Below are 22738 nucleotides of genomic sequence, written 5' to 3'. Positions count from 1 at the left end.
AGAGGTGAGTGGAGCCAGGCTGGACTGCTCTCCTTGACCTTGTCCATCAGCCTGTTCTCAAACGTGACCCAGTAGCTCAAACAGGAGGAACTGTAAAGCTCAAAGCAAAACATTCTTGAGGACTTTCACTTGCTGCCAAGAAGATGAAAATCATTTCCCAGCCCCGGAGCATCTGAGTTGGAGGGGCTTAAAATAATCTGTGCCAGGGGCCAGATGGTGGCACACTTGGTTAAGTGCAAATAGTACTAAGCACAGGGACCCATGCAAGGACCCAGGTTTGAGCCCCTGCTCCCCACCTTCAGGGGGGATGCTTCAGTGAAACAAGTCTGTAGGTGTCTCTCTTTCTCCCTCTCTGTTTCCCTTTCCCCTTTCAATTTCTCTCCACCCTGTTCAATAAAAAAGAAAAAGTATCTGCCAGGAGCAGTGGATTCTTAGTGTTGGCACTGAGTCCCAGTAAAAACTCATGGAGGCAAAACAACAAACAAATAAACATCTGTGCTTCTGGTATACCAGTGATGTCTAGAGAGTGGCCACTTTTCAGCATATTTTTTTATATGTTGCTCATGGGTTGGGTCTCAGCAAGATGTATTGGTCTATCAACATAAAACCAAGAGTGTTTGGTCAGTATGAGACATGCTGGGGTGATTCCTTTGCCATGTTACTACTAAACTGTAATAATCCCTCCCATGTCATATGAGGTACATAGATTCTCAAGAGTTATCTAGACCCATTTGGTGCTCAGGGTTGAAACTACTATATTGTAGCTTCTCTTTTGTAACTCTGCTTTTCACAATAAATTTAAAAAGAAAAATCACAGACTGTTTTTCCCCTTGGTTTGACTTTCCACAGGACCCCTGTGTATCAGTTAAGGAATGCCACAACAAAGCTGTGTAACAAAATACTCCAGATCTCAATACATAAGAATCTTACACTTGGATTGTCCTTCTACCCCAAGCCCAACCCCAACCCCAACCCTGTGAACTCACAAGGAACTCATGTGGAAGATAGAGAACTGATACACATGAACTTACGAAGAAAAAACAACAACAAAACAAAACAATACCAGAAGCAAACAAACCTGATGGCTATCTTTGGGAGCGTGGGGGCACAGAACTTTGCTGGTGGATGCAGTGTGGCATTCGTCTTACATTCCTGTAAACCATTATTTAAAACAAATTAAAAAGTGGCTTGAAAAAAAGAGAAAAAATGCCCCAAGTTAGCAGAAATTGAATCTGGAACGACAGCCTGAGTCATAGAGAAAGGACTGTCTGTGGAGAGATATGGAAGGGCCCCCTGAGAACCCTGTGGATTTCTACACTGTTCATTTTCTAGAAAGGGCAGGGACTGGCTTCTTCCAGCTCTCTCTGCTTTGGGAAGAGGGGAAAGAGGCAGTTAGGACCAAAGTGAAGGTTGTCTGCACATTTAACATCTTGTCAGCTCCCTAGAAGCCTCTTGGAGTTTCTTAACAGGTTGTCATCTTTCTCTCTCTCTCTCTTTCTCTCTCTCTCTCTCTTTCTCTTTTCCCTCTCTCTCTCATTCTTGACAGTTTTGAAGGAAACTGGGTACTTCGGAAGCCTTTTGGACATTTAAATTAACTCCCACCACCAGGGTCTGCACATTCACTGTGACATTAACAGCCAGTTATAAGAGGAGAGACCAGAATGTCAAACGCTTAAACAAATTAGAGATACACATATAGAGCTTGTGCATTATTTCTATGGAACATGGACATAATCAGCAGAGCAGCTGACTCTGAATGGAATGCTAATGGCAACAGGCAGAGTGGAACCCAGATGCTAGAAGAAAGTATCTTTTAAAGTATTGGGAAGCCAGGTTGGGGCTGGACAGAGAGATTAGATTCAATGGACCAGCTATGCAAAGAACACCCAGGCTTCTGGCTCCCTAAATGATGGGCCTTGTTGATCAGAGTACAGAAACCTAGAATGCCAAAGCCAAATGCTAAAATCCTAGTTAGGCTACTTTAATCTATTCTTTAAACAAAAATGTTGATTTATTTATCATAGGACAGAGAGAGAGGGGGAGGGGAATAGAGAAGGAGAGAGAGAGCCAGGTGGTGGTGCACATGGTTAAGCATACACATTACAGTGCGCAAGAACCTAGATTCAAGTCCCTGGTCCCCACCTGCGGGGGGGGGGGGTTCACTTCATGATTGGTGAAGCAGGTCTACAGATGTCTCTTTGTCTCTTTCCCTCTCTATCTCCTCCCCTCAATATCTCTGTCTTCATCTAATAATAAATAAGTAAATAAATATAAAAACTAAATTAAATAAAAGAGGAGGAGAAAGAGAGACACCAGAAGCTTCACTACTCATAAAGCTTTCCCCACATAGGTGGGGACTGAGGCTGAAACCTGAGTCTTTGAGCATTGTGATCTGTTTGCTCAATCAGGTTCACAACTTACCTGACCCCATTGCCATGCTGTTCTCGGTTGCTGCTTGACTTCTGAGTCCAGGCCACTGTTTTCCCAACACATGGGCTTGGTCATGTGACTAGACAGGTAAGGGAAGAGAGATGACAATGTATTCCCAATAGTTCTAAATGCCAGCATAACAGCCATACAGTTACTTAACAGCATTGGGATCAATGACAGCCCCCCCCAACACACACACACGCACATACATGTGCAATGGTGGTCTCAGTAGGCTGTACCATGGAACCTAGACGTTTAGCAGGTAACACCATCTAGGTTTGTGTAATTGCACTCTGTGATCTTTGTTCAACCATGAAATTGCCTAGCGACATATTTTTCAGAGTGTATTCTGGTGGCTAAGTGGTCGAGTGAGTACATTATATGGGGACGTATGACTTGGGGCAGAAAAGATACAACAAATGAATATGAGTCCCAAAAAAATCTGGGGGAAAGAGAAAGGACAATGGAGTCAGGCCCACACGTGCTTCCTGGTCATAATGGAAACGAAAAGTTCTTGAAGCAGAGGCTAAGCAATAACAGGCATGTTTTATAAGATCAAGGGACCTCTGACCTCACAGGAAGTATTTGAAGTCCAAGCCCCTCCCCTGTGTCTCCTGGAATGGGCAGGAGGTCAGGAGTGAGTGAACCTGATAGTATTTTTCCCAAGCAGGAAGTAGGAGTCTAAAGCTTGAGAAAGACACACCCAGCTAAAAAAAATGACACATGGTCATAGATTTTCATCCGAAAACCTTTTGTTCCTTTGAGATTAAATTTAAAAGGGTAATGATGCCTATCTTTCCTTTCAAAGGTCTCAGAATATCTCATAAACATTATGAGTCTGCCAACAGAAAGCTTTGCTTCCTGGAACCAGGGAGCTGACCAGAGAATTGGTGTTCTGAGATTCACCTAATAAATAGGATATGCTTATTTATTTATTTATTCATTTATTCATTATAGTCTTCAGGGTAATTTGCTGGGGCTTGGGGTTTGCAAGATGAATCCACCACTCTTGATGGCCACCACCCCCCCTTTGCCTCCTGGGTTATCACTGGGGGCTTGGCACTACAAATCCACTGCTCCTATTACCCCCCCCACTTTCATTTGATAGGAGGGATAAGTTGAGAAGGGACGGGGAGGAAGAGAGGGAGAGATAAAAATAGACACCTGCAAACATGCTTCATCCCTTGTGAAGTGTGCCCCCTGCAGGTGGGGAGCTAGAGGCTTGAAACCAGGTCCTTGAGTGTACCCTTGTACACAGTGCTACGTGCACTTAACTGGGTGCGCCACTGCCCACTCCCCATCCCATCTACTTCTTTTATTTCCTAGGACAGAGTGAAATTGAGAAGGCAGGGGGATGTAGAGAGGGAGCAATGGAGAGAGAAAAAAGAGACCTGCAGCACTTCTCTGGCTACTTGCGAAGTTTTCCTCCTACAGGTGGTTTTACCTGTGGAGCTTGAACCCCGATCCTTGCACGAATTAACATGTGCACTCTACCAGGAGTTGCACCACCCAGCTCCCCAACAAGTTTTAATAAAACATGTTTTATGTGTAACATAAATATAGGTAACATAAGCTTTATCATCTTTTTAAAAGTTTTTTGGGCAGGGGTAGATAGCTTAATTGTTATGCAAAGAGACTCTCATGCTCCAAAGTCCCAGGTTCAATCCCCTGCATCACCATAAACCAGAGCTGAGCAGTGCTCTGTTAAAAGAAAAACAATTGAGAAAAAAAAGTTTTTTTAGTCTTTATTTACTTGATAGAGACAGTCAGAAATGGAGAGGGAAGGGGGAGATCAAAAGGGAGAGAGACAGTGAGACACCTGCAACACTGCTTCAGCACTTGCAAAACTTTCCCCCTGTAGGTGGTGACCGGGACTCAAACCTGGGTCCTTGCACACTGTAACATGTGAGCTCAACCAAGTGCACTGCCACCTGGCCCCAAACTTTTGTCATCTTAACCCTCTTTAAGTGTTCAAGGGCATTAAGCTCATTCACACTTTTGTGTAACCACCCTCACCATCCATCTCTAGAACTTTTTTCAGCTCCTCCCAGTCTAAAATTTTCTGCCCATTTCACAGAAATTTCTCATTCTCCCTCCCATATGGGCCCAGCAACCATCATTACTATGTCTATTTAAGTTTGACTCCCCTACACTGTCTATAGATGTGAACTCATCCAATAGTTGTCCTCTAGGAACTGACTAACTTCGCTTAGCGTGATACTTTTAGGATATGTTCATGTTGTAGTGTGTGCCAGAATTCCTTTTCTCTTTCAGGGGGAATGGTAGTTTTTCATCTACAGATGCCACACTTCCTGTATACATTCATCTGTTGATGGGCATTTGGGTTGCTTCCACCTTTTAGCTGTTGTGAATGATGGTACTTTTGGTTAGAGGTTATCTCTGTCTCTGCTTCCAATTCTTTGAGTCATATACTTTGGGTTGGACTTAGTGGATCATAAGGTAATTCTGTACGTAACTTTTGGAGGCATTGCTGTACTTCCCAGTAGGTCCTTGTACTATCTCAGTAGAATGTTCCAGGACAGTGGTGTATATAGACCCATGCTAACTCCTACACTCAAGAAACTCCTCTTCTTTCTGGACACAGAGATGACACACATGGGGGATCTGAGTAGTGGGGTACTCCTGTAGGAGGCAGAGAGAGACTTGGGCCAGCCATGCTGAGGAACACTTCTTCTGGAGGTCAATGACCAGAGGAACAGAGCTCAATCTCCATCACTAGGTTAGCTTGGATCACCCTACCCTCTGACTGTTCTCTGAGTTGAAGTCTCCTGCCCACCATGATTTCCTCTCTGTACCTCTTCCTGAGGTCTGAATTCCCTCACTCACTCCGTTAATTAGCATGCCTGGCACCATGGCTCAAGACTTCACTCAGCATGGGGTAGTTTTAATTAATCGTGTGGCTCTGCATCTGGAGTGTTTTGTGTTGCAGGGTCAGAAGAGCAGCCGGAGATGGCATTGCGGAAATCTGGCAGGGGGGTGGGGGGGGAGCTTTGTTTGGTGTGGGTGGAGAATCTGGGGATTTTAGGAGAATCAGTGCCAGTGTGACTCAGAAGCCACCTGGTCCCCTGCATGTCTTACTAGCAAGGTGTAAAAAAGACCTAGCGCCATTTAGTATAGAATTTCACCAAGATCTATTGCAGAACTGAATCTGTTTTTTCCAATGTGAGTTAGAGTATCAGGAGAATACTCATGGAGTGGGTATAAGGCAAAGCAGGCAGGGAGGCTGGGAGGCACAAAGTCCTTCTGAGAAAGTTTGTCCATGCAGAAGATGTTGATTTTGTCGACTTTGTCGATTTTCCAGGGAGAGTTCTGGTAAGATGGAGGGGGTGGCATCTGAATCTTACATAAGGGAGGTAACCTTTCTCATGGGTCTGTCAGAATCCTTGGTACTCTTTTTAGTAACCTGTGCTTTTTACAAGAATAGAGGCAACCTAGATCAAATTCAGAAAGGTAATAAGATCTGAAGGTGTAGGTAGAAAGATTATTTAAGAGAAGCATAAAGGAAGTTGAGTCATACAATAACTGCCCAGGACTTATGCCCCTACCCTACGGGGATCCACCTCAAGGAAAAGCTGAGAAAAATACAGACCTGTTCTCAGGAATGGGTAGACACATTACATTAAGGCCAGGAAGCTGGGGGCAGACATCATAGTTTACAGAGAAATGATGTAACCCTGGACCAAAGGAGAAATGCTCTTCCAGCTGTTCAACTCCTGACCAAGTTGGTTAGGCACAGGAAGATGGTATGAGCTATTCTTTGTGATGTGAAGGAGAGACAATGTGATAGTAAATGGAAGAAGGAGGTATTCAGGCCAAGGTAACAGTCCAGTTAATCCAGCTGACTTTCAAACAGCAGGGCAGTGAGAGACAGTGAACCCACCACATCCCTGCCCTGGTGAAACCTGCATTTTATTTTATTTTACTTAGTATTATTAGGTTGTTGTTATCACTAGGGCTTAACACTCCTGGGTGATTTTTTTTTTTTTTCAATTAGAAATGAGGACAGAGGGACCCCCTGAAGAGCTCACTTGGACAGTGTGTGACTCAGGTTAGACCTTGTTGCCCACCAGACTGGAGGCAGTTTCCATGATGTTCTCCTTCTCTCTCTCTCTCTACCCCCCTCCTTCCCTCCTATTTCTCTCCAACTCTGTCTCTATTGAAAAGATAAAGAAAGAAAGAGAGGAAGGAAGGAAGGAAAGAAGGAAGAAGGGAGATGGAAAGAAAGAAAAAAATGAAATTGGGAAGAAAAAGAAAGGGAAAGATATCACAGCACTGAAATTTCTTCCAGTGCAATGGGGGTCAGGCTCAAATCTGGGCCATATATAAATGTATATAACTTTGGACACCCCCACCAAACTTTACAACTATTATCCTGATGCTGACTTTATCATCCACATAAACATTAAATATAACACATATTTAATATATATAATACAATATACAATATCTAATAATAAAATATGTGCTATATGTGTCTAATATATGTATAAAATGTATCTGTTTCACTGACTTCTTACACTGAAATAAACTAGAGAGAAGAAAGTACTAGTAATAAAATAGCAAGAAGGAGAAAATACGTTAAACTCACTACACTGTACCTACTGATACTATTAAGTTTGCATCCTCTGTTTGTAAGGAGAATCGTCTAACAGTTCCTATAACATCATCTTCTATGGTTCAGAAACTAATTTCACTTGTACAGTAGACATCAACCATTAAAAGTGTGAGAAATAAATTCTATTAATTTACAGGTGAAATGTTTCATACATTGATGATGAGGTAATATTGTATATGCCTTTTTTCACTGAATAAAAAAAGTATTTGTAGATTGATCTGGTCAGTTCAAAGCTGCGTTGTTCAGAGACTGACTATATTAATAGCCATCACTTTTATTGTGTTTGAATGTTTATAAAACAGTCTCATATTTGTGGGGGCATCTGTGCTTTGTGATACCATGAATTACCAGGGAATTAATTCATTCATTTTTTTAGTTAGTCAGTTTTATCCACCAGGATTATCACTAGACCTTGGTCCCTATACAACTTTGTCATTCCTCACAGCCATATTTTTCCTTTTCTTTCTCTTTTCGTAAGAGTGAGACATAAAGAGGTAGAAAGGAAGAGACAGAGAGAGACAGAGAGAAGGGGGAGACACATGCAGCACTGCTTCACCTCTGATTAAGCTTTCCACTTTCTGGTGAGACCTAGAGCCTTGAAGCTGGTTCCTCACACATGGTAACAGGTGCTCTGCCTGGTGTGCCACCACCCAACCCCTAGGCAGGGGACTTTTATCTCCTTGGAGAAAGGGAGACAGAGAAAAAGAGAGAGAGAGAGAGAGAGAGAGAGAGAGGGAAGGGAGGAGAAAGACTCAGAGATGCAAAGATCTCATTGGCAGTAAATTGTGAAACCAGACTTTGAGCCTTATTCTGCAGACTCCCACAATCTTTCCAGCCAAACCAGAGTGGTTATTGGAAGTGCAGAAAGGAAGAACTCTGTGGTTCTAGATACTGACAATATTGAGCCCTAATTTCAAGGTATTTTTAGAGGTCTAGATACAAAGGCTTTTGAAAACTCCTGATTCACTCAGCCACTGACTCCATTGTGTACCCCAAAACTCTTGGGATATCCTACTATAGATTGGAGAACGTGTCAGTTGAAGAAAGCAGACAGCATATTAATTACGTTTAGATCAAGAGAATGCTTTTGATTGAACAAATCCCAGTTTTCTCGCTAAAACCTGGAGTGCTAGACAAGCAGTTGGAACAACAAAAGAACATTGCCAGGCACATGTGTCACCAGCCTTCACCACGATGGCCCCTTTTGCTCCTTTCCCATTAGGCATTATGTTTGGAAAGCTTTCTTCCTACTAAACAAGCTGCATTTATTAAGTAATAACAAATTCTCTATTTAAAAAATAATTTATTTTGCTTCCAGGGTTTTTGCTGGGCTTTCATGACTACAGATTCTACTGCTCCTGGTGAACTCTTTTCTTTTCTTTTTTTAAGATAGAGGATGAAACAGGGAGGAAGAGAAACAGAGGAAAAAGACCACAACACCATTCTACAGCTTATGAGTTTTCCCTCTACATGGTGTACCCCTGTGGTTGACTGGGGGCTAGAACTCAGGTCCTTGAGCATGGCCAAGTGTGTGCTCTGTTGGGTGGCCTCTCTCCTATATTAATTACTTATGTTTTGATTGAGAGGGAAAGGGAAGATAGAGAAGGAGACAGAGAGATATTTGCAGAACTGCTTCAGCACTTGTGAAGCTTCCCCACTGTAAGTGGGGACCAGGGCCTTGAACTCGGGTCTTTGCTCATTGCAACATGCATGTTCTACCAAGTTTGCCACACCCAACTGAAGGGATTGGAGAAAGAAACTCAAGAGGCAACAGGAACACTGGGTGTGTGTAGTCAGTGGGGTGAACTGAAAGACTATCAGGATTAACTATGAAAATGGAAAGGTTATATAAAGGCAGAGCTGAGGCAATGTGCATGCTGATCTCCCGAGTGGCTATAAAATGAAAGACAGAATCTCAGGCATGAAAAAGGAGATCTGAGTGTGGGGAGAAAGGGTTGCTGAAAGCCAGGGCAAAGTTGTAAGGATGGAAGCAGGGAACTAAAGGGTCACTCAGAAGAAGTGAAAATGCCCTGTGACCATTAATACTCACTCTGGGGGCTGGATGGTGGCATGCCCAGTGCAACAAACACAGTAACATACACAAAGACCTGGGTTCAAGACCCCTGTCCATATCTGCATGGGAGGAAAGCTTCAAGAGTGCTGAAACAGTGCTGTGTGTGTGTGTGTGTGTGTGTGTGTGTGTGTGTGTGTGTGTGTGTGTGTGTCTTTATCTCTCTCCACTCTCTCAATTTCTCTTTATCTCTCCGAAATAAATAGTCAAAATAGAATACTCACTGTGCAGCACTATGCTTTTGCACAGTGGCTAGCAAAACACTTTTGTGCCTGAGACTTTGAGGTTCCAGGTTAAATATCCATAAATGCCATAAACCAGAGTTGAACAGTGCTCTGATCAAAAAGAAATGAACAAAACAAGCAGAGCTGTCAATATCTAATATCTAAGAGCTTGAGAACACCCTCTCCTCCAAAGAGATACATAAAGGGAGTAAGAAAATTAAGGTATAAATGCAAAAGTGGTCATATGGGGTTTGGAATTCATTATTAGTTCATTTCAAATCAGATTTTGGAGACTAATTGAGCTAACCCTGATGTTGATCTCCCCAGGCATGGGTGGCAGACCGTCACTGCCAACTGGAGCATCCTTGGAGGGAGGTGGACGTACTGGCAACAGAAGAGCAGGCACCTATGCTGGAAGGCCTCAAAAAGCACTGAAGCCCCAGCAGGTCATCCTGGGTTGACTTCCCCATGCTCCTTATATGTAACGAGAAATTAAAATGGGTGACCTCGTCCAATGTTCTCAGTTGGAGCTGAAAGGTGGAGTAGGGCATCCTCTGTAGAGATCATACAGTATCCTGAATGGACAAGGATAATTGAAAAGACACAGAAAGAATTACTTGTAAAGAAGAAACTGGTGATATGAAGAATAAGGACCTGGGCTGCAGAATGGAAATCAAATTCCATTTCATTCTGTGTGTCGTTATTAGCACCTCTTGTGAATCAGGCACCCAGAAGTCCCATAAAAAGGCATCAGGGAGACAGACTGTCCTTCTGAGAAGAAAAGCTCTGGGAAGGTTTCTAAGAGCTGGTGGGCAGGAAATGGGAGTGTTTGGGCTTAGCATCTTTCACACTCAGAAGAGACTGACTGAAGTCCTATAAAGTTGGCAGGAAGGAGGGCTGTGGAGAGGAAATGCCCACTTGTGAAAAGGGTGGGGGTGAGAAGAGGAATCCTAACAGCTGCCCTTTGAAAGCAGGGGGGTAGAAAGCTTTCAGAGCCTGTTGGCCAACATTCTGAGAAGAGAGTACACCTAACAGTTGCAAAGGAAGTTTACTGCGCTTTGTTAAAAGACACCAGCTGATGAGTGGCTGAGAAAGTTGTGGTACAGGGGCCAGGTGGTGGCCTACCTGGTTGAGCACATGTACAGCAATGCATAAGGACCCGGGTTCAAGCCTCCAAACCCCACTTGCATGGGGAAAGCTTTGCGAATGGTAAAGGACTGCAGGTATCTCTGTTTCTCTCCCTCTCTATCACACCCTTCTCTCCCAATTTATGGCTCTATTCAATAAATAAATATAATGAAAAAAATTTTTTTAAAGAAAGTCATGGTATATATACACAATGGAATACTACTCAGCTATTAAGAGTGGTGAAGTCATCTTCTTCACCTCATCTTGGATGAAGCTAGAAGAAATCAGGTTAAGTGAAATAAGCCAGAAAGAGAGGCATGAAAATGGATGATCCCACCATGGGAAGAACTTGAGAAACATGAACAAAAAGGGAAAAGAGACATGAAGAACTTGAACTGACTGTGTGGTGTATTGCACCAAGCAAAGGACTCTGGGGAAGGAGGTTTGGGAGTGGGCTGGGCAAGGGCTTTGGGCTCCTGGTGCATGATTGTGGAAAAGGACCTAGACTGGGGGAAGAGAGTGTTTTGCAGACACCTGTCATGGTGAGATGAAGATTTTTATGCATATGTCAACAACTGTAGTATAAGTTCCCCAACAGAAAAGAGAAAGTAAAAGACACTAGAGTCAGGGGAGCTAACTCAGCTGGGAGAGCACAGGATTTGCATGTCTATAGCTTCTGGCATAAGTCCTAGCTTTTGTGTGCTCTGTATACTCTCTCATGAAAATCTCTCTCCTGTAATTTAAACAATAAAAAATCCTCTAAAATTACTAATGAATCACCAGAAAATGAAAACTGAAAGGAAGGAAGGAAAATAAAGAATAGAAACAGAAAGAAAAGGCTCTTACTCTTGGGATATATGCTCTGAGGATGGCTGGGTAAATAGCTCAGCTGGTGGGTGGCCTGAGAGTTAGCTCAGACAATAAAACTTAGGGCTTTCAAATTGATTCTGAGTTTAATCCTGGTATCACATGTGACACAGTGGTGCTCTGTCTCTCTGTCACATATAACACATACATACATACATACATACATACATACATGACCTATATACTGAATGTGTTTTGCAAAATGTGTGAGCCAGATTCAAGCATGGTCTCCACTACAGTGAAACTTCAGTGTTGTAGTGTCTTTCTTTTTTAAATTTTTTGAAAAATATCTATTTATTTATTCCCTGTTGGTGCCCTTGTTGTTTTATTGTTGTAGTTATCGTTGTTGTTATTGATGTCGTCGTTGTTGGATAAGACAGAGAGACATGGAGAGAGCTGGGGAAGACAGAGAGGGGGAGAAGCGACTCCCCCTACAGGTGGGGGGGACCCGGAGCTCAAACCGGGACTTTTAGGCCTATCCTTGTGCTTTGTGCCACCTGTGCTTAACCCGCTGACTATTGCCCCGACTCCCTTGTAGTGTTTTTCTATCCCTCTCTCTTCCTCTGTGTATGTGCCTTTCTCTTTCCATTTGAAAAAATCATCTCATAATTTAAAAAAAATCAAAGACATTTAAAAGACACTTTCTGGAATAGCAGCCAGGTCGAACCCAGACAGACAGTTCTAGTGGGAAGAAGGTGGAACACTTTGTAGCAAAAGAGGAACAAGAACATTGTTTTAGTGTACTCATCAAAAATAAATATACTGTAGGGGAGGTAGCATAATGATTATGCAAAGAGTCTCTCATGTCTGAAGCTCCAAAGTTCCAAGTTCAATCCCCCACACCATCATAAACCAGAGTTTCTGGCTAAAAAGAAACAAAACAAAACAAAAACAGAAATAAATATGTGATGGATATCATACCTGTATAAATATTTCAGTGCTGAGCAGTAGAAAAATATAAATGTATGCTGTGCAATTAACTTTCACTATGAACACTGTGGATTCTATTCTCAGAATCTTGGGAGAAAATAGCAGGTGGTGATCTCCCCCAGGTGCTGTGTGGTTGGCCACCTGTTCAAATATCACCACTCAGGGGTCCTTTCCATTTTGGGGCATCGGTTCCCTTTATGTAGCTGCTTCATACCTCTTGATACACAGGATGCTGTCCCCCACTGGTGAACTATTGGGATTTCTGCCAAACCTTGACCACTCTTTCCCTTGTCACCCTGCTCTAGCTCACCAGAGTCCCAGTGGAGTCCTGTGGCCAGTACCGGAGTTGCAGTGAGTGTCTCGGCTCTGGGGATCCCCACTGTGGCTGGTGTGTGCTCCACAACACGTGAGTACTGAGTACTGAGCACCCCTGTACTTTTTCCTTTTCCTCCTCCTCTTCTTGGGACCCCTCTCCTCTCTCTGTCATTCCTCACTCCTCCAGTCTTCCCACCTTCACTGCAACTCCTGGAATTGCTGGCCAGCCCTGCACAGCAGTCAGTACTATGGAAAGCAGGGGTTGAGGTCTGAGAAGGTAGAAGATGGGTGTGAGCACCACACTTCGCACCTCTGAACTGGGCTAGACTGGGATTCCAGGCAGAAACATTGAGGCTACTCTCTACAGGGAGGCTTCAGTTTCCCCTTCCTGCCTGCTGTGAATGGGTGAACTGGGGACAGGCTGAAAGGAGATACTTCATGAAGGTGGCCAGCAGCCCTGCTCCCCACGTGGCCTAAACAGGGGGGCTGGGTAGACAGCATAATGGTTCTACAAAAAGACTTTTATGCCTGAGGCTGCAAGGTCTCAGGTTCAGTCACCACCATAAGCCAGAGATGAGCAGTTCTCTGGTTGGTTTCTCTCTCTCTCTAAAATAAATAAAAATATGCATATTAAAAAACAGACAGCAGGAGAGGCCTTGGGGTCCATCAGTACCATAGCATATGGCTTGAGTGGTGCTTCGGCCTCTCTCTCTCTCTCTCTCTCTCTCTCTCTTTCTCTCTCTTGTTAAGTTTCTCTGATTAACGTAAATCAAAATCAAGGAAGGAGGGAGAAAGGAAAATAAAAAGATAAAAAGGAAGGAAAGAATAAAGGGTGGAAGGGAAAGGAAGGAAGGAAGGAAGGAAGGAAGGAAGGAAGGAAGGGAAGGAAGGGAAGAAAGGGAGATAAATAAAGGAAGCAGGAATGAAAGGGGAAGGACCAAAGAACAGGAGGGAAAGGGCATGAAAGAGAGAAAGGGAGGGAGGGAGGGAGGTAAGGAAAGGAAGAATGAAGGGGAAGGAAAGAATAATGGAAGGGAAAAAGGAAAAGGAAGGAAGGAAAGAAGGAAGGAATTATGAAAGGGGAAGGAAGGAAGAATGGAAGGGGAAAGAAGGAAAGGGAGGGAGGGTCATGTACCAGGGTGATGTCTAGTTATTTCTCTCCCTCTCTCTCTCTCTTCCTACTTTCTCATTAATATGTAAAATATTAAAAAAAAAAGAAGGGAGGAAGGAAAGAAGTGAGGGAGAGAAGTAGGAAAGAAGGTAGGAAGTTGGACGTAGTCCTGCACTGCCATCCAGATGCCCCCATACCACCCCCAAGTTCATCAACCTGGCATGGCACCCAAGCTCCCACTCAGTGGGTGAGGATGGCACCTGTTGTGTTCACCACACCGAGTGGCTGGAGAATCATATGAGGTCACAATGGTAGAGGTGAGCCGAGGAGAGCTGGCAAGCCAGGAAAGAGGAGGGACAGAAATGCTGGCACAGCTGGGGACAGACTGAGTGCTGGGCAGGGGAGCAGTGAATGTCTCGCTTCTTGTGACGTTGGTTGAGCCCCGTCGATTTTCCAGATGGCTCCTCTTTAATTGCATCTTTCCCCTCCCTGGGTATCCAAGCCTCTCACCACCTCCCTCCAGCTCTGGATGCTCCTGCTGAATCTCATTCACCCCTATTAACCCCATGTCATGTCTTCTTTCAAAGTTTTCATCTTATTCTCATGCTTGGGCAGCACAGCCGTTAGTAAGCAGGGACTGTGTTCTGCTTTCTCCTTCCTGTTTAGCTCTCTGGTTGCAGGTAGCGGCAGCCTCTCCTGAGACCCAACATGCCACTGTGGGGCATATTTTTGAACTCCATGAATGCCTTGAGAGGAATGGCTGGAATGGAAATAAGTGGAAGCTAGTTCTTACTCTTGTGCACATATGCACAAGGGCTTTGGACAAGTGTTGGTACTTCTTCTTCATGGTATCCCTGTCCTCAGCACACATTCTTGCAACAGTGAGGATATACTGTCCCATACTCAGTAGAAGATGGCTAGATTGTCTCTACCCAAAAACAAACTAATAATAAAATATTCAATAGATTCCTAAAGTAGATTGTGCTTTGATGACTTTACTGTCTGAAGTGGTGGCAGACCAAGGAAGTGGCTCAGGGGCAGGTAGTGTGCATGCCATCCACATGCAAATCTCTATGTTTGACCCTTGGCACCATATAGGAGCAACAGAGGTCAGTCTATGCATGGTGAAGTGATGCTTTGATGCTTTGGTGTCTCTCCTTCACTTTCTCCTCTTTCTCTTGTTAAAAAAATAATAAGCCAGGGAGCCTCCATGATGGAGAACCCTGGGTTGTTCTTGGCACTGCACAGAAGATAATAAAATAATGTAAAACAGAAGGCTGGAAGAACAGTTACCTGGAAATGACATCTAATCTATTGAATATTTTATTATTTGTTTGTTTTAGTTTGTTTTTGGGTAGAGATAGAAATTGAGAGGTAAGGGGGAGAAGGATAGATAGATAGATAGATAGATAAATAGATAGACAGACAGACAGACAGACAGACAGACAGACAGACAGACAGGGGCTGGGTGGTGACACACCTGGTTGTGTACGCATGTCACAATGCACAAGGACCCAGGTTCAAGCCCCTAGTCCCCACCTGCAGGGAGAAAGCTTTGCAAACAGTGAAATAGTGTTGCAGGTGTCTCTGTGTCTCTCTCCCTCTCTATCTTCTGCTGACCTCTTGATTTCTGGTTGTCTCTATTCAATAAATAAATAAAGATAAAAAATAAGAAAGATAGATAAATAGAGAAACACCTGCAGCACTGTTCCACTTCTGGTGAAATCCCTCTCCCCCTGCAGGTGGAGACCGGAGGTTGAACCTAGCCCCATGGCACATGATAACATGCGCACACAACTTTACATGGCCCAACATCTATGTCTGTCTGTTTGTCTATCTAGCTAGCTATCTGTCATCTATCTGTCTTCTATGTATTGGGCTGTCTGAAAAGTCATGACTTATTTTTCTGTGAAAACAAGCATCATGACTTTTCCAACAACCCAGCAGTATTTATCATCTGTCTATATGTCTATATATCTATATCAACCTCTCTCCACATATGCAAATAAATATAATTAATAAATAGATCTACAAAAGGGCACATTTATAAGAGCTAAAACAAGAAGATGCAAGGCCATTCCTCTGGCCTCAACTGGGTATGCCCTGTTCTGCTCAGGCCTGAGAGTGTCTGAGAAAGTCCTGCCTGTGTCATTTTGGGGATCACAGATAAATGTCATCTAGTGGGTGAATTTGCACGTGTGGCATACGCAGTCAAGACTAATGACCTCTCTCTGTCTCATCAGAAACAAGCATCTTCCATTATAAGGAGGATGCAAGGTGCCTTCTCCTGTGATGTTGCTGGGACAGAATTAGGTTGTGATGGATGTTGGGAAAAGTTCCTGGTGCTCCCAGGGCAATGATGGTGTTCTCTGAACATTTGGCCCTCCTGACTGCAGAGGTCTGGTCCTGAGGCACTTGTCTCAAAAAGTGTGTAGGCCTCCCTCCCTGAGCTCATGGCCATGGAGAACCCCTGGCCCAGTTTCTGGATGAAGTACAGCTGGTCCCTAGAGATCCCCAGAAACTTTCAGTCAGTATGCAGCATTCAACTTGACAGGTTACCAAAGCAACAGGTCTCAAGTAGATAATTTGCAACGTTGTAGCAAAAGCAAGTACCCACATATTCCACACCCCCTATCCAGATATACAATACTTCCAGAAAGTTCCCTTATGCTTCTTTCCAGCAAGCCCTTCTTCACCGGTGCCTTCACTTCTGGTCAAGCACTCTCACTCTAGGGATGTCTCTGTTTGCTAGGAAGGGTGGGACATAGACATGCAGGGGTTCTCTTTGCTTTGGGAGAGCACTGCTCCCTCCACTCGTACATAGACCAGACTAGTTCTCAGAACCTCCTCACCATCCCATCAGCTCTGCTACTCCTGTGCCAGGCACCATGTCAGACTCAGGAAATGCAAAGGGGACCAGCTAGGTGTCTCTGCCCTGCAGACATCTGGGAACCAGGCCTTTAGTATAAGAATGGGCTGGCGGGGGGAGGGGGGCAGGGGAGGATATAGTGAGATAGCATTACAGGCTATACCAGAAACATCACCTATGTTCTGTCCTCCTGATGGGTAAGACTTCATGCTAAATCCTGAAGTCAACAGTGAGCTTGACCCCTAGAGAACCAGGTAGAGAGACAGGGGGGCTCTTTCAGGTGTCATGACAGCTCCATTGTCATCTCATTGTCATCTCATTGTCATTTCTGCCAACGTTTCCCACAGTTGTAAAGGGGGAATATGGTGGGAGTTTAGCAGGAAGTGAAGTAACAGAAACTCTTTCTTTGTCTAGATCTGTGAGAGAGAGAAAGAGGGGTCCCCCAAAATGGGAGTGTAAGCAAAAGAGCCCGGGGCGTGTGTTCAAGGGCAGAGCCTGTCCACACAGGTGGCTCAGGTGGCTGAAAGGGCTGTTTGTACTGGCAATGCACAGGTCGGCTGCAGGCTGAACAGGCTTAAGAACTGTGCTGTAATTGAAACCCTCCCTCCTGTTCCTCACACTCCACTGTCAGGAAGCATTGTTCTGCCAATTTGGTGGCACCCTGGACCACTCCATTGCCTTCTTTAGTAGCCCCTAACCCTAGCCCATGGCCTGGCTGGTTTCTAATGGCAACTTTGGCTTCATCACACTTGGGCTTTATCAGTCCATAAGCCTCGGGCCTTTGTCTCCAAGCCATTCAAGCATCTGGGGGCCTGAGCCTTTTTGGCTTAAGTGATGGCAAAAGAGAGAGCCTGCAGCTCATTCTGCCTTGACCTATTCATGCTGATCCTGGAACATTTCTTATAACCGCAGACCCTCTGTTGGTCCCGAGCCTCACCCCTCCCCTCCCAAGCTCAGACAGAGAGGTCTCCGTAAGTCTCACTCTCGGCAGGTCAGCAGATCCTGCAGCAGAAGCCCTGGACCCATCGATCAGCCCAGACATGACCTTACTTCCAGCGGGTCATGGGCCTTACTCTTGGGAGACTCCTATAACACAAGATGTGTCCAGGAGGAAGATACACCAGGCTTTTATAGTCACTCCCTTGTCCCCCGCCAGCACCATTCCCCACTCCTCCTTGCAGGAACAAAGCCCTTTTTTGACTTGGTGGGCATGGATCACCTTCAAGTATACAACAACCTGTGTTGCAGGCTACTCAGTGCTCACCCAGTAAGGCAAACACTTCTCCTTGGACTGTTTACCTGTGGTCAATACTTCTTTTCCTATATGTGTGGTTTCTTCTAAGACAGAGGGAAGGGGGAAGGAGGGAAAGAGGACTACTTACTAGAGCAAAACAGACCAGGAGTGTTTTGGGACCCAGGCTGGGTGCAGTCTCCTCAGCTATAAAGTGACATGACAGAAGCTGTCACTAAATCACATGGTGAAAATGAAGAGGGTGTTTATCAATCCCCACCTTGCTGGGCCTGGAGTTCCTGTGGATTTCACTGACTCTGTAAACACAGGTCAAGGTCAGACCCCAGGCTTTCCTCTGTTCTCCTCTTCTTCATCCTATCCTCCCTGGGGCCAGAAGTCATGGCTAGGAGGCTGAGATTAGCCCACTACTGGACAATCTTCCAGCCTTGACCAACTCCAAATGATGTAGGCAACCATCTGTAACAGTGAAAACTGTCCTATAGCTTTGACTGATTGACACTGAAGAGAAGCTCAAACGGATTCTCCAATGCTCATACTTCCTTTCTTCTCCTCAGCTTATCCCCTAGCCTGACTATCTGACTCCTGAACTTGTGTTGCAGGCTACCCAGTGCTCACCCAGTAAGGCAAACACTTCTCCTTGGACTGTTTGCCTGTGGTCTATACAATCCCTGAGGCCATAGGACTTCCAGACATAACATGGAAGGACTCACCTTTGTAGGGAACCACCTCCATACTCGTCTGCCCAGACCTATTCCTTCCCTATCAACCCACCTTTCCCCAAGCCACAGAGATGCACCTGCTATTTTTCTGGGCATCTCTATAGGGATCAAGCTTAGTGGGATTAGGGGGTCTGGCCTTTTGCCTTGTCAGAGTTCCCAGACCATGCTGCCAATAATCAAAGAACCCCCTCCCAATTATCTCCCACTTGAGTCAGTGTCCCAAATTTTCTTCCTTTTGCTATAAAGTTGGTTTAGATAGTCATACTCAGGGCCAGATGGTGGCACACCTAGTTGAGTGCACATGTTACAATGCACAAAGATCCAAGTTCAAGCTCCTAGTCCCCACCTTCATGGGAAAAGTTTTGTGAGCAGTGAAGCAGTATCTCTCTGTCTCTTTCCCTCTCTATCTTCCCCTTTCCTCTCAATTTCTGTATATTTCTATCTAATAAATAAATAAAGATAATAGAAAATTTTTAAATAAAGAAAGTCATACTCTACTCCCCTACCCTTCCAACTTCCTTGTAGTGTTCTCAATACAGGTTCCTCAAAAGGTACAATGATTGCACAGAGCTGTGATTTCTTATTAGGTGAGACAGGTGTTGGGAAATGTTAAATATTAAGGATTAGAAATCACCTTTGGGGGACATCAGGGAGCATATTCTGCTATCCAAGGCTGAAGAGCTGATGCAGGAGGACCAGGGCAGCCAAGAAAGCTGCAGGTTCTCCTTTTCCACATCCCCTCCTTTGCCAATTCCCCCAGCTGGAGACCCAGAGGACCCTATTCCCCATTTTCAAATTGAAATCTACTTGCATGGCCCCCAGCAGACCTGGAAGTTAATATTTCTATCACCATATTTAGGAATTAATTTCTGGAGAACTTAATCACCACCTCTCTCCCTCACCCCCTTCCCTTTCTCCATTCCTCTCCCTTCTAATTTTCCACTTGGCTGGGAATTCTCCAGCAGTGAAAGTTCAGGCTTAGGGGTGGGCAGAGGGAGCTGCTTCATTAGAGAGGATAATCTCCTTAGAACCACTGACTTGGATAATAACCCCTCCAGGGGCCAGGGCCTTTGTCCCCAAGGGCATGCACACCTTTGAGGTGGAGCTGGAAAGTCCACTGCAGAGGAACATGGAGTGAAGAAGCGAGGTGAGGTTAACAGGGGCAGATTCCCATTTGGGGGAGCTGGCGCATCTTCTGGGAACCTGCTTCCTGTATGTGTGTGTCTGTGTGTGTGAAGGGGGGGAGAACTTTGGGTCTCTGGGTAGAATAGTGATGGCATAGAAAGAATGAATGTCTGAAATGTTAATGGTCACCTAGAATCTACTTCCTGAGTCTTCCTGATCCTCCCATTTTTTTCTGCCTGGAGAATAGCCAAAGCAGATTAAAAAAAAAAATTTTTTTTTTGTGGGCCAACTGATGATATACCAGGTTAAGTCCACATAGTATTAAGCACAAGGACCCACACAAGGATCTGGATTTGAGCCCCCAACTCCCCACCTGAAGAGAGGGACACTTCACAAGCAGGTCTGCAGATGTCTTTCTCTCTCCTCTATCTCCCCTCCTCTCTCAATTTCTGTCTTATTCAATTAACAACAACAACAACAACAAAAAAGTGACTGCCAGGAGCAGTGGATTCATAGTGTCTGCACCTAGCACCAGTGATAACACTGGAGGATATATATATATATATATGCAATACTTTTTTTCATTTTTTGAATAGAGGCAGAGAGAGAGAAACTGGAAGGGAGGGTGATAAAAAAAAGTCAACCATGATTCACCACTGTCCTTGGGATCAGGGGCTTGAACCCAGGTCCCTGTGTATTGCAGCATGTGCATTCAACAGGGTGTGCCACTGACTGACTGCCCCACCCCACTCCAAGCCAATTCTTTGCCTCCTTCTTTAGGGTACCTCTACCCTGGAAGATCTTCTGTAGAAAGGACCTCGAGTTCCCTGCAAGAAGGTGCCTAGGTTGACCCTCATCCCCCCCAACCCCAGAGATATGAATAAGTTTTTCCCAACCCCTGTCTGAACTAACAAGAAATCAGAGTTGTTAGCTAGCTTACTTGGCTAGTGTGCTGATTGGCCATGTATGTGACCCAGGTTCAAACATAGCCCCCAGGTTACTGAAGGAAACGATGATGTTATAGTCTCTATGTCTCTGTCTCTCTCTGTCTCTCTGTCTTTCTCTCTTTCTGTGTGTGTGTTGTTATTTCTCCCCCATTGTTTCCACAAAGAAGAAGAAATTTAAAAAAATGAAATTGCAGCCTGGGAGGTGGCAGAAGGCCTCTATGTGACAGCCCCCAGAAGACTCATCCATTATCCTGTCACTTCTAAGGTCACTTGTCTCTACACTGGGGACATGGGCAGCCTCCACTCTCATAGACCACAAGGAATAGCAGAAATGTCAAAACATAACCAGTCCTGACCTTAAACTTGACTTTCCACTAAGAGAGCAGGGTTCTCTGTTGAGGGCTTGTCAGAAGGCAGAGTTGTGGCCCAAACCACTTCTTCCCTATTTTCGCACCTCTGGGGCTCCCCCTAGCTCATTAAGAAAAGAACAACTGTCACCACCTCTGCTTAGTTTGTCTTTCATTTGCCCTTTGGGGCAGCCTGGGGAGTTTCCCACCTCAGCTACAGCTGGAAGGAGCTGGATGAAGAAAAAAGGTAGGGAAGAGGGAAGTAGGAGCACTTGTTAATATTTCTGAAGTTCTCTGCTCAGGTCCAAGTCCTCCTCGGTCCTCCTTGGCATAATCTCATCCACATTTCCTCTCATCCTCCCATCATTTCCCTAACAGGTAGATACCATCTTGTCTCCACTTTTCTAGGTGAGAAAGTGAGACTCCAAAGGGCCAAGTAATTGCCTAAGATGGCATAGTTAGGAGAGATGTTCAAAATGGTAAGCAACCCTGTGAAATAAGCCCAGCAGAGGAAGTCATGGGTGGGGGAGAGATAAACAAAGCCCATAATGCAAATAAAGCAAAACAAAAGTAAATTCTTAGACTATAAGAACAAAATAGAATCAAAGAGATAGTTCAATAGTTAATATTCCTGCTTTGTAACGCCTAGAAATTTGAGCCGGGGCACCACATGGAAGGTGCCATCACACTGGAGGAAGTTATAGTGATGTGTAATCTCTCTCTCTCTCTCCCTCTCTCTCCCTCCAACCCTCCTTCCTCTCCAACTCTGTCTGCATCTTTCTCTGTCTTTCAAAAAGCATCCCAGGGAGTTGGGTGGTAGCGCAGCTGGTTAAGCACACATGGCGCAAAGTGCAAGGACCGGCATAAGGATCCTATTTCGAGCCCCCGGCTCCCCGCCTGCAGGGAAGTCACTTCACAAGTGGTGAAGCAGGTCTGCAGGTGTCTGTCTTTCTCTCCCCCCTCTGTCTTCCCCTCCTTCTCCATTTCTCTCTGTCCTATCCAACAATGATGACATCAATAGCAACAATAGTAACTACAACAACAATAAAAAACCTAGGGAAACAAAAGGAAAAATAAATAAATATTTTTAAAAAGCATCACAAAACAGTGAAAATATGCATGAACAATGTCCTGACAGTTAAAATAAAATAAAAATTATGGTGACCAGAACAGTGAAGGAAGTGGGGTAGGGTGAAACCAGGTGAAAAGGGGCTGACTATATGGTGAAAAATGGAAATGAGACTTCTGGTAGGAAACATAATGCAGTTAAGCATGTACAAATGTGCAGGCCAAGCCCCTCATCTGCAGGCCAAGTCCCTTGCTTGGCAGTTCACACCTTTCAGGCCTTACAGGCCAAGTCCCTCGCCTGGCAGGCCAAGCACCTCACCTGGCAGGCCAAGCCCCTCACCTGGCAGGTCATGCCCTTCAGGCCCTACAGGCCAAGTCCCTCGCCTGGCAGGCCAAGCCCCTTGCCTGGCAGGCCTCAAGTCCCTTCACCGTTAGGCCCCAACCCTTCGCTGTCAGGCCCTGCCCCTCGGACCACCAGCCCCCACCCTCTCGGCCCATCAGGCCTCCCCTCGGCCTCATGCTGGCCCTTGCTACTCTTACTTATTGCTCACTCCCTGTCTTATTCCAGTTCTTTTAAAAATGCCTGCATTATATCATTCAGGTTTCTGCCCAAAAGGTTTCTGTTCACCCCTACACTGCTATTCCTCTGACAGAAATAGAGTCTTTTACAGACATTGACCCATTTAAATATGGCCATTA

At 44.9% G+C, this 22738-nt stretch overlaps 1 protein-coding gene across 1 annotated transcript in view; it reads left to right on the top strand.

Annotated features, from left to right (window-relative positions):
• The window catches only part of LOC103118968 (plexin-A4), a 519644-nt gene that overhangs the window by 418467 nt on the left and 78439 nt on the right, over positions 1–22738 (top strand). The window contains exon 5 of the mRNA XM_060196590.1: positions 12592–12692. Within this exon, the coding sequence (XP_060052573.1) occupies positions 12592–12692 (101 nt within the window). The remainder of the gene's footprint in view (positions 1–12591; positions 12693–22738) is intronic.

The sequence above is a fragment of the Erinaceus europaeus genome, chromosome 8 (assembly GCF_950295315.1).
Source record: "Erinaceus europaeus chromosome 8, mEriEur2.1, whole genome shotgun sequence".
Taxonomy (NCBI): domain Eukaryota; kingdom Metazoa; phylum Chordata; class Mammalia; order Eulipotyphla; family Erinaceidae; genus Erinaceus; species Erinaceus europaeus.
Note: the sequence above shows the minus strand (reverse complement) of the source record. Positions and strands in the feature narration are given on the sequence as shown.